At 36.1% G+C, this 12,066-nt stretch overlaps 1 protein-coding gene across 3 annotated transcripts in view; it reads right to left on the reverse strand.

Annotated features, from left to right (window-relative positions):
• The window catches only part of LYST (lysosomal trafficking regulator), a 77,509-nt gene that overhangs the window by 36,110 nt on the left and 29,333 nt on the right, over positions 1–12,066 (reverse strand). For all 3 annotated transcript variants that reach the window (XM_071432316.1, XM_071432307.1, XM_071432326.1), the window contains exons 12-20: positions 11,193–11,616; positions 9,980–10,124; positions 9,040–9,213; positions 7,466–7,626; positions 5,887–6,077; positions 4,095–4,340; positions 2,352–2,525; positions 1,932–2,081; positions 1,203–1,340 (exon numbers count right to left, since the gene is read on the reverse strand). In XM_071432316.1, coding sequence (XP_071288417.1) covers positions 1,203–1,340; positions 1,932–2,081; positions 2,352–2,525; positions 4,095–4,340; positions 5,887–6,077; positions 7,466–7,626; positions 9,040–9,213; positions 9,980–10,124; positions 11,193–11,616 — 1,803 coding nt within the window. The remainder of the gene's footprint in view (positions 1–1,202; positions 1,341–1,931; positions 2,082–2,351; positions 2,526–4,094; positions 4,341–5,886; positions 6,078–7,465; positions 7,627–9,039; positions 9,214–9,979; positions 10,125–11,192; positions 11,617–12,066) is intronic.

Below are 12,066 nucleotides of genomic sequence, written 5' to 3' on the forward strand. Positions count from 1 at the left end.
AAAATAATACAGATTTTAGACCAAAACTTCAAGAAACTTGTGGGAAACCCTGTCAAAAGGTGAGCATGGTGATTATCCTCTTCCTTTGCAACTTCTCTAAATTTACCTCCTTTTTTGATACACAAGCACCTTAAATGAGACTGCTATGAGAAAAGATTAAATGAAGTTAATTTAAGTAAGTTTTTTCCAAAGAGAATGGCTTATATAGTTTCACCTTCGTTCCATCAGTCCCCACAAAATTGCCAAATCATTGACCAATGTGAGTGTTTTTTTAATCAAGAAAATAACTTTTTCCCCAATATGCAAAATGACAGGAGAAATGTTATGAAACATTCTGTATCTAGGCATTTGTATTAATATACAATTTGAGAAGTTAACTATACCACTAACAAGTTTCAAAAGTAAGGAACACCACATAAAAATGAAGAAACTAAAAATTTACAGATACTAAAATGAAGAAAATATTTCCGTAAAAAAATCATTAAAAGAGGAAAAAACCCAATAAATAAATTTTATGTGCTGAAGTGAGAAACTCAGAGTAAAAAAGAATGTAAGGTAGAAAATAAGAGTACAGGAAAAAGTGATTACAATACTTATTTTCACAAATGGATACATGTACTATAAACAGGAAACCATTTCAAAATCATCTTCTTAATAAGTATCTATCAAAGGCCTGAAGAATTTCTCTGAAGTCCTTTCTGGCATAGCTATTTCCATGCCAGGGAGGAAGCTACTACTGTACCATAATTTTGAGATGAGTGCTCAGACTGAGCACAGCAGTCAGGCTGCTCCATTAGGTCTGATGAGATGCAGCACAGACAGCTTCACTACCTGCTCAGTGTCTGGCTTTCAGTAACAAAGACAAGAACCAGCAAGAGACATCTCAGGTACTTCTGTATAAAAGGGACAGTTCATTTCAGCTCCTGCTGGTGTATGGCTATGCAAGCAACCTAGAGCCTAGATACCCAAATCACACCAGATGGTTCAAGCTCTTGTTCCTCCTGCCCAGCAGTAAATGGAGCACCCAGCAGGGAACTGAACCAGTTTACAGCAACAATACCTGTAGAAGATGCAAGTAGTCTGGAAGCACAGAGGACAGTCTACTCAACTTTTGCTACAGAATTTAGTCCCTTCTACCCCACCCTCCCCAAATAAAAACGAGTATTTGCCAAGCACAAAGTAGGATTTCAGAGTGGAAGTACCTGCAGGACCTGACAAGTTAACAGGAAGTGATGGACCACTTGAGCTTTCAATAGCTGTTTAATGTTAAACATCTGTTGGTGATGGTTAGCTCTGATAAGGATTTCTAGAGCTGCTAACAGGGTTTCCCAAACACCTTGCTGAAAAACAAAAAACAGGAACACAGCTTCAAAAATATATTTGTGAGTCTAGATACTGAGAAAAAAACCAACAAACACAAAGTCAAGTTAGTCTTACATCTAAGATGATGACTAAATGAGTGCAAGTGGTCAGGTCAGAACAAGTTAGAAAGTAATCAGAAAAGTCACGCTTGTACAAAGTTAAGCATGCTTTAATGATTAAGCTACAAAAAAATTTACTTGTCTAAAATTAGTTTTTTACATTCTTAGCTATATTAACCCTAAACAGTTATTTTCAACAGTTTAACTCCAAGAGAAAAAAGGTCCTCCTTAGTTTCTCCACAAAAAAAATTATAAATTCAATTAAGAAGTCATATGCATGCAGCACTTTCACAGAATTTCATACACTAGGGCTACTTCCATCATTAATCATAGGAGACTGATATTATAAACAGCTATTCAAAGAAAAACAAGGAACATTAATTTTAGAAAATCATAGTAATTAACTACAACTACTCTTCCAGTTACTAACATGTAACTGGAGAGATAATTTCAGATATGACAATACTTTATTTTTTTTTAAATACTAACTTTTAGATCTGAAGTATTTACCTTTGCTTTAGACCATATCTTCCAGTCAAGCAGCAGCTTTTCTAGCAACTGGACATCTTGAATAACTGCAGTAGAATCCGGGTCAAGCTGGAATTGCCCATTTTCATTTACATAGAGAATCTCATCACTGCAGCATCCTTCAAGGAGAGTCTTAAAGAGGGGGGAATTTTTTTTGAGTATCAAAACAAAGCAGTACAATTGTTCTATCCCATTTATAAAAATTAAAATATTTAAAGAGACAGCATACTCTTGATACACATATCTACCAGGGAATGCATATCTACCAGGTCAACACTAATCTTGCTTCAAATCACTGTTCTGTCTTTGTAAAAGCAGCGCCAAATTTATAATTAAAATCTCAGAAGTTTCTAGATTTGTCCTAATATTGAACAAAATATCAGGTTTAGAAGAAGACTTTACCTTCAGCATGCAAAATCCAACAATGCATTTTGGTTTGATCAACACCCGACGAATCATAGAATAACCATTACAGTTGTCCATCTCCTGTATTCTCTGTTGATTGTATTTTGTTAAAGATAGTATAAGTTGTAGTGCTAAAGCTTGAGTGTCTTCACAGCTGCTAATCTCTACTACCTGAGGAAAAGGCAAATTTAATAAGACAGTTTAAGTGGGAAACATCTAGAAAAAAGCTTTGTTGCACTCCTAAGTAACTTAATCCCTAAGTAACTACTTATGGATTAAGTCTCTTCTAAATCATTTGAGATTATGTACATAACCTTCATTTTGTCTGTGTTCACATTCAGATATTATACTTGAAGTGATAATTTCTACTGTGCTAAATTATGATCTACTAAGGAGATACAAGTCCCATTACAAGAATCCCTTTCAAAGAAAAAATCTGTTCTAAATAAATTTTAAGTAGAAGGTACTTGCCATACTACAAAGTCACAAGGTTGTGAAATACATGAGCCACTAATAAGAATCAACTGTTTGCCCTGAAAAAGGTATTTTTTGAAGTGGTTAAGCTATGAAAAAAGGTTCCTGAAATTCTGAACTAAGTCTAGGTGTAAATGTCTAACATTGAAGTTTTATTTTATCCATAAAGAGACCAGCAAATTTATAGATGAAGACCATGAATCCTTTCCCCCTCTTTGCTTTCTACAATTCTTGAAGTCCAAGAGCAACTAGTATTTTTACAAAAAAAATACAAGAATGAAATCTCACAGTAATGAGATTTCAGGTCCTATAGGTTCTCTTGACATGTACCTGTTAATTCTGCTGCACTTACACATTTATACACCTGGATTATAAGACCTGTATTGTCTCACAGTTGATCTATCCTCTGCTTGCCTTACTGATGCAAACAGTCTTCAGCAGGATCTATAGCAGATACTCAGCATAACTTTACATAATAAAATAACATGGATTAGGATTTTCACCTCAGAGTTCACTATCAGTGCTGAAATTACAACAGCCAGTTTTTTATAACCATTATCTAATGTGCATTTGTTACTATTCTCACCATATCTCTCAGAGCAATACCAGAGGCATATAAATCAGGCAAGTCTTAGGCCTACAGTAGTATTTTCAATTAATTGTAGCACTTCAGAGACTGCTAGCACAAACATCAGCCTCTCCATGTACAGGTCACAGTTAAGCAGTAACTAAGTTAAGGCCTTACTATTTTTCAAATAGCCATTTTTCTTAGGATAAGCCTTTGAAGACAGGTGAACAGTTATCACCAAAAAGCTCTCACAATTCACTAAAAGAAAATAAAGCTTTGTGCACCATGTCGTTTCATATTTATTCATGCTTGCATTGTGAATATCCTGTGGTTAGAGATATGCAATGAATTTCTCAAAATGAGAGAAAAAATATAATCAGTTCTAAAGCATCCCTCAAGATAATCTCTTCTGATATTTAAAAGCCCCATTTCTAAATCATAATATAACTCCATCTTGCATACTGGCAATATTATAAAAGCCATAATACAACAGAATTATAATTACATTTCCAGTTTAAGACAGCCTGCATGATGCAGTCTTATGCTGCAGGTATTTTTCACAATTTTTCTTTAACAGAAAAGCATCACATAAAGAATAGAGCAAGGCAGCTAGAATAATGTGATTTTCTACACAAGATACAAGGAAAATTTTATATGGGAGAACACATACACACACCCTACTCCTCCAGCCCCCTTACCCTAGCAAAGAGGAAAACAAATGCACCAGTTCCTCCAATTTCATGTAGTATGCTCTGAAGAGTTTTATATTCAACTGGCTGAAGTGCTTTTAGGTGATGAGAGTCCAACGCATTGCTCTGAACTTCTTTCAAACTGAAAGGTCTCTGAGAAGGTACAGTTTTCACTTGACCTTTCAGTCTAATGACAGGCTCATATATGGTGTACTGACCAGGGCAGCTTGTGGTATAAACAACAGCAAGACTCTCCTGAAAAGAAAGGAATTTAATTTTTTTCTAGAAATTTAAAACAACCCCCCCCCACCCTGCCACCAAGGACACAAAAAGCCCAACACAAAAGTAACCTAACAGCAAGTAGTAACAACTTTGGCTGTTCATTTCTACTTTACCATTAACGTGCACTGAGGTTGCATGTAGATGCATGTACACTAAAATGCAGCAGGATTCCCAAATCTTAGCAAATGCATGCAATAGCTAAAGAAAATTAAGAAAACACTAAGGAATTTCACCAAGGATCCCCCTCTCATCACCTTAAGAATTACATAACTGTTTTGCATAAAAAAATAAGTTACTCACAAATTTAAAATAAAATGAGCATATTGAGGTATTGAGTAGAGACTTTCCTTTTCTAAAATGGCAAGTTCAAAATATGGGTGTTTTTTAAAATCTTCTCCAGCTTTTTGTTTTAATTCTATTCTTTAATCAGTTTTGTCATAAGAGAAACTCAACACAAATTTCATTAATGAAGAGACTTAAACCAAAACCAAAGCTCCTTTGGAAAGTAGCTAACTTTTTTCACAGAAATGTAAAATTATCTTTTTTGGAAGGTTATTTAAAATAGAGAAATAATTTCATTTTAGGAGTCTTGCACTCTATGCAAATGTGCAATGATCGATTTATCACTTGAGCACAGGGCTCTTCCCTCTGCCTAGCTGGTTTTCCTTAAGGCAAAATAAGCTTATAAGTTGCATGACTGATTTGTTAAGCTATTATCCAATTCATTTCTTCTTAAACCTACTCAAAATTTAGTACCATTGTCTACAGGGATCACATCCAGACAGAATGAGCCTTTGCCTACAGCTACAAAAGGAAATCAGAAAAATCCCTCTAGTGGGAACAATTCATACAGCAAGAACTACTAGTGTATGAATTCCCAGAATATAGCAGCCTTGACTGATAAGCAAGTTTTATTTTATTGTTCTGCTAGCAATAAGTATATTTACACCTGCATCTGGCAGGGCTGTTTTAGGCAGGAAAGATGAGAAAAGCAGTACCTCCCAGCTGGAAAATTACTTTTCAGCCAAACGTGATGCAAACTTAATTCCTCCAAAACCTTCAAGGAATTTGGATTAATTCTTTTGCTTCCTTAAAGCCAGATAAATCCTCATTTCTCCTCTCAGTTTTAATCTTAAAAGGTTAATTTAGCATTCCTTGGCTACTTTTGCACTTAATGGAGGGAAGAGCTATGTATCCATCCTAAAGCTTTTGGAGGCACCTGTTTATCCACTATGATTTAATGTGTATGAATTAATGATTTAATGTGTGTGATTTAAATTAGTTATAGATGCTGGAACATCTAGAAATTTTCAGAACCCAACCTAAAGCAAGATGAAATGGTCATCCTGTGTGGAGGTCAGCTCCCATTAAAATAATTAGGAAGAGCCCCACAATGATCTTAATGAGAAGAGGATTTGATCATCTCTGTTTTGATCAAATTAAGCACTTTGCGAAACAGCAGGAAACACATTCCTACTTTCTTAAAAAGATTAAGGACCATTTTAAAGTAGAAACTTACAATTAGAGGCCCAACATCCACTTCCTTTTTTGTCATGAAGAGCTCCTTAATTTGTTCACATTGTAGAATCTCTTTACTTATGTACTTTGAGCAGTCAGTCAATGTTTTGCCATATTTACAAGGCATTACCGATGTGAAGTCTGGGCCACATGTGTATAAGTAAAATGCTTCCTCTGGTCCAATATTTGCACCTAAAATCCAGAAAATAATCTTTTAACTCTTTACTATACAGTAAAGCAAAATTCATACATTGGCTAATAGGATCAGAGACTTTACTAAGAATGTCACCAATTGGATTTTTTAGGCTCTGATGATGAAACAATCAGTGCAGCCTAATGACTGCTATTAGCTACAGTAGATCAGTGACTTCTGACACATCACAGGCCAGATTAATTCAGTGGCAAAGGCAACTGAAACCAAGTCAGGAAAACTACCTGCATGAACTGAAGATCAACATCTCTGAATAATTTCACTTTTTAGAATTAAAAAGTCATCTATCCAAGCCTCCTCAAAGCTTTCAAAGCATAGCAAGATTTCAGATAGCAACAAAATGCTGCATTGTCTTGGAGACTTGGGCAGTGACTGAGCAGGATGCAATAACAGCTCACTACAACTGACAGAAGTGGAAAAAATCCCATAGGAAGTAGGAGACCAAATAAACCTTCCTCCCCTTTCTGTGCAGCAAATCTTGGGTCATCTGTGATCTGAGAGCACAAACTCAAAAGAAGCATCCAGGAGGAATCAGGTCTGATGTGTGGGTGCGTGACAACTCTAAAGCAGCAAATCCAGGGCTGTCTGGATGCACCAGTTACGCAGGTGGCAGGCAGGTGGCAACCAGACCATGTAGATTCTACAGGTTACATTTATGACAAGTTTCTCACCTCTAGCACACAAATGCACATCTGCACACACAGGACCTGCATGCACCACACATCCTGGGCAAACTGATCTCACTTGTGGAGCAGTCCTGACTGGGACACATCATCTGAAATGCCAGGTGACAAAGCAGCAGGGTTCCAGCCTTCAGCATTAAGCAAACACCCAGAAGTACTAGATAAGACTTCCCAAGGAAGGAGGAGAATTATACATCTAAGAAATCTCTAAAGTATCACTACAAGTTCCAGAAATAAGCTTGCTTAACTCCAAGCATTCAGTGGTTCAGATTTTGTTAGCTTTTTAATATGCTTTATGCAATTTGAAGCTAGCAGGTTAGCAGCAGGAAAGTGAAATCAATTTTCCAGGTAAGAGACTGAGTGCTTTAAGAAAAAAAAAACAATAGAGCAAATATCACTATCTCTCTATCACCTACTCCAAGGTATTATTTTAAAAAATTCTAAGAAATTTGCCAATTATGGCACTAAACAGGAAGCAAGAGAATATGGCAGAAGGACACATTAGGAAGTATCCAATACTGAAACATTTGTCTACATTCTCCCTGATATATTATGCTGCTAAAGGTTGTACTGTTGTTTTTACTGTAAAAACTTGGCATGTTAAAAAAGACATTAAAATAAGCAATTGATTTTGGAGGGGAAAGAGGAAATGAGCACTCATTCAAGGAAAAAGCATACAAAAGTACCATTAAATAGAAGCAGATTTCCAAGATCCCATCTACCCGACAATCGAAGCAGATCTTCTTGGGATGATGTGCAATGGCCAATCATGCAAAATGTTTTGTTGCTGTCAGATGATAAGCTTGTTTTCCTTGGTAGTGCAAAATCTAAATTAATCTCACATTGCCTAAAAATACATATAAACAAACAAGTTGAAATATTAAGAACTGATCAAAATTGCTATCTAAGATATTCAGCTGAAGTTTAAAATTCATTTTAATATTCAGTAGGTGAGAAGACATGCTGTCTGTCATCAACAATAATTTACTGAAGTCCTCTTCAACATCCAGGCACCTTGACACTCAGTAACATAAGATATATGCACTCCAATATTGCACAGAACAGATGAATAGAGTCCCAGCTAGGGTTGCCATGAAATCAAGTTTTCCTAGCTCTGAAGTACTTTTCTTCTTTCCTCTGACCTCAAAGAGGAAATAGTATGTAACACTCTACACACTTCTAAAATACCACAATTTTTCAATCATTTCTACTACTCCTAACAAGTCAAAGTCCTTTGAGCAGGCTAATACACATTGTGAAAACTGTGGTTCCCAAATGCTGGAAAACACCATGTTGAGGATTTGCTTGGACCAGGAAACATTGTCAGAACTGGTGAGCTGCACAGCCACAGGCAATAAGCCTGATGCTTTCAGAAAGCATCCAATTAACTTTATGTGCCTTTACATAAACATAAGACTGATTAGACTGTAAAGGTCATTCAAAGCTTCCTGAAAGAGCCTATTAGCAAACTAGCAACTAAAATCTATATATAGAGAGGCCTCAACAACTACACATGGGGAGAACACTATAGTATTTTTAGCTTTCCCCTATATGTCCATATTTGGACTCTATTGAACACCAGCATGCACAGACTTAACATAGCCTTCATAGACTGGACTTTAGGAAGAAAGGCTAAAGACTGTGATATTTAATAAATTCCTATTTCTCTAACCAGTGAATAATTCATGCAGGCACAGGCTCACTCAACCTAGTATCAGGTACCTCATTTAGGAGCATGGACCTCAGCTTTGCAGTGGAAGTAGTACTTCTCACCATCAGTTCTTGTCTGAAATATTTTTTTATCTTCTTCCCTATACATTTTTCTCAGTGGAACAAAGTGACTACCTTTTCTCCTACTCCTCTTAATTCCTACTTCCTACAGTATTGCCTGACTTACACCTCCTTAATTTGGATTCAAACAGATACATTATACCTACTGCTAACTTTATGCCATATCTTATTTTGGATCTTACTCAAAATCTTGTAGTACTTGCCTCTTTCACTTATTTGTAATGAAGAAAAACTAATGTCTACACCAGTCCGTGGTATAAACTGACAATTCTCAAAGTAATCCATGAATATTCTGGATATCTCTAATATTCCAAAGAATTCCTAACAGCGTAACGTACTCCCTCTCCTATCCTACTAGAAGATTACTCAACCTTAACTGCAGCTTGCACCAAAGTAATGCAATGTTTTCTTAACAGAAAATATCTTTAAAAGAAGATAAATATCTAGGTACAACTTATGTGTTCTTTACCTCTGACCAGAAACCCAGAGCAACAGCTTTCCATGGAAATTTTTCTTGCCTTCTGGCTTCTGCAAGTATTTTAATGCCAAATGCTGCCACCTGCCCACAAGGAAAACATTCCCTGGGGATTCAGCCTGTGCCAGCAGACCAGCTTTCATCTCGTCATTTGGATCCATGCACATACTATGTAAACAACAAAAAAGAAAAAATGAGGGTGTGTGTTTTCATATTTTCATTTAGAGTCCAAATCTGCACATTTTGACATCAGTTAATTTGAGATTGTGTTCCTTAACTTTGACAGGTAATTTTTTTGATCACAGTTCTATTTTTAGAGTACTCAGCATAAGGTAGGGAAATCATCACAACACTTTCACCTTTATTATTTAACTTGTCTGCATAAATCTGCTTACATTTAAGATAAAAATATCTCTATTTTAGAGAAAAGTTGAATTCAATTTACTGAAAAAATGCAGGTGCTTTGAACACGGAAATAAAGGGTTCTAAAATTTCAGTTTTAGACACATTTCAAGGATACTTAAGGATTATTTACGAGAACTAAATTAGTGCTAAAATGTGCTCAGAAGATTAAAATCAAGACTGTCCCAGTAAGTATTACACAGCAGCAATTTTCACAGCTGAAGTGTGAAAACCTACAGCTGCAAAAAACTTCTCCATCTTCTCACCTTTATTGTGTCATTTCATTAGAACTCGAATTGCTACTTTGTGGGCAGTTATTTATAAATGACTACATGAAACATGCAAGACCAGAGCTTAACAGTTGAAGCTGATAAACCTACAGATTTGTATCCAACACACTTACTTGATGTGTGCAAGATGTCTCTACTATAGAAATTAGTTCTCTACTCTCCACCAGTACTCTCTGCAAGTTGCTACTACAGGTTACAATACAATATGTCCACAGGACTGCTTCTGGACTAATACACCATACCGAAAAATGAATGCTCCAGTGTTCAAGTCTGCCCAAACTTGTATCATCAGAGCTTTGGAACCCAGTGAAATGATGTGAATACAGCCATCTTCAACAAGTTTGTCTCCCAGGGTTACATATTCCATTCCTACAGACTTTGTTTCTTCTAGAAATATAAACATGTTGCAATTACAATATAATACAACAACAATGCCTTTTACAGCATGTATCAAGGGTGAAAAGAAACCGTTCAGGTACTGCATAGAATTGGGTTTTGTTTGGTTGAGGTGGTTTGGTTTTCTAAGTGGGTTGACTAATAAGCATTATTCTCTTTAGAAACCTAGGTCTCAAACAGAAATAGAGGAACTTAGCACTAACTCAGCAGTTTATATGTTTCTGTTTGTAACATATAAATCCACTGAACTGAATACACTCTAACAATGATGCTTTTGACATAACAGATTACATTCCTATGTTGAACTATCAGTGTGCACCAAGAAATCTTCAGATTTTTCTTCACAAATCATCCTACTCTTTAAGCATGATCAGTATTCTTACTTTACCAAGCAAAAGCACAGACCTAACAAAAGGAACTCTAGTGATTTTCAAGGTTCAGGGTTGGGTTTTTCCTCCTTCTCTTTAAATACAAAAAGAAGGAAAAAAGAGTAAAGGTATTCTAAGTGTTGTGAATGGAACACATTTTAAATAAGGAACATTCCCTTTACAAATTATAATCCAAAAGATTCTGCTTAGAACAGTTTGACAGCAGTTGAGTCCCTACAAAAGTATAAACAGAAAATTATTTTACATCTGTTGGTATTTACATGGTGCACACACAAGGAAAGTTAAGAGGAGTTATACTGAGTCAGCTTGAGGCTTGATCATCAATACATGAAATCAAATAAACTCAAGCAGCTGTTTTCTATAACTACAGCTGCAGCATTTATTATTTTCATCATAACATGAAGTAGCATAAATATTACTGAGGTTACAAATTCAATGAGAATACTACATTTCTTAGGAAGCAGGCATTAATCTAATTCAAGAACTAGGGTTGGAAATGCTCTATCTCTAAGTATATAGTACAGTAGTCAAAAAAAATCAGAAATACTACCATTGCTTTTCAATATCGATCATAAAATTTCAAACTTTTGTGTACAGTACATAGATTGGAATATTTGTAACCAGAATCCTTTAATGCTACCTAAATAAAAACAAAATACTATATCCTCACCTGTGCTGTCAAAACTGTTCTCTCTTACAGCTATGAGTCTGCTTCTCCTCTTGACTTTTTTCCCCTTTTCGGTTGAATTTTCTGCTTCATGAGCATACTCCAGACGAAACCACAGGGAGACACTGAAGCCATCGGACATGTGTGGCCAACAATTTTGCCCAACTAAAGGCAAGTGAATTGGGGCTACATGCCAAGAAGAAAGTAGCTGGTGACTCAAGTTTTCACCATCTGCCTCTTTCTTACTCTGTGACAATTTTGCTCTTTTTAGTAGTCCAGCACTTTTATTGTTGGAAGTGCCAGCACATTTTTGTGAGGAATTGCTGCTCAAATTTGTGCCATTCAGCAAAGGAAAGGCAAGGTATTGTAATGGATTCATATAAATATTAGTGTCTACAATCTTCAATACACCCTTGAGTAGTACCTCCTAGAAGACATAAAATAAATAAATGAGAAGAAAAAATAAACTGTTTACACCATGTAGTCAAGTATCATGCAACTAAATAGACGCCTACTCCTCATTTAAACCTGGACTTATGTTTTACCAAGAGAAGTGAGTTTGCATATCCAAACCTAAACACATTGGCAAAGCGTTAGGTAGCAACTTCAACAGACTGTGGCCCAACAAAGCTTTGGGGATTTAGTCTGGGCAGAAGAGACTTCAAGTTACCATGCTTAGATATCTGCTGAAATGCAGCAGGTGGTCATTGCACAGTCTTAGCTCACTCCTGTTATGTGCAGCATAAAAAGACATCACCTTTTACCCTGTGTTTTAAGGCTGGTTAAGAAAGCACACACAGGCCATGACTTTGTTATTGCATAACCAGTAACAAAACTAGCTGAGCCCTTAAGCCAAGAAGTTTCTCCTGTTATTTGG

Source organism: Agelaius tricolor, unplaced genomic scaffold (assembly GCF_023055355.1).
Source record: "Agelaius tricolor isolate 1412-34295 unplaced genomic scaffold, bAgeTri1.0.p SCAF_1, whole genome shotgun sequence".
Taxonomy (NCBI): domain Eukaryota; kingdom Metazoa; phylum Chordata; class Aves; order Passeriformes; family Icteridae; genus Agelaius; species Agelaius tricolor.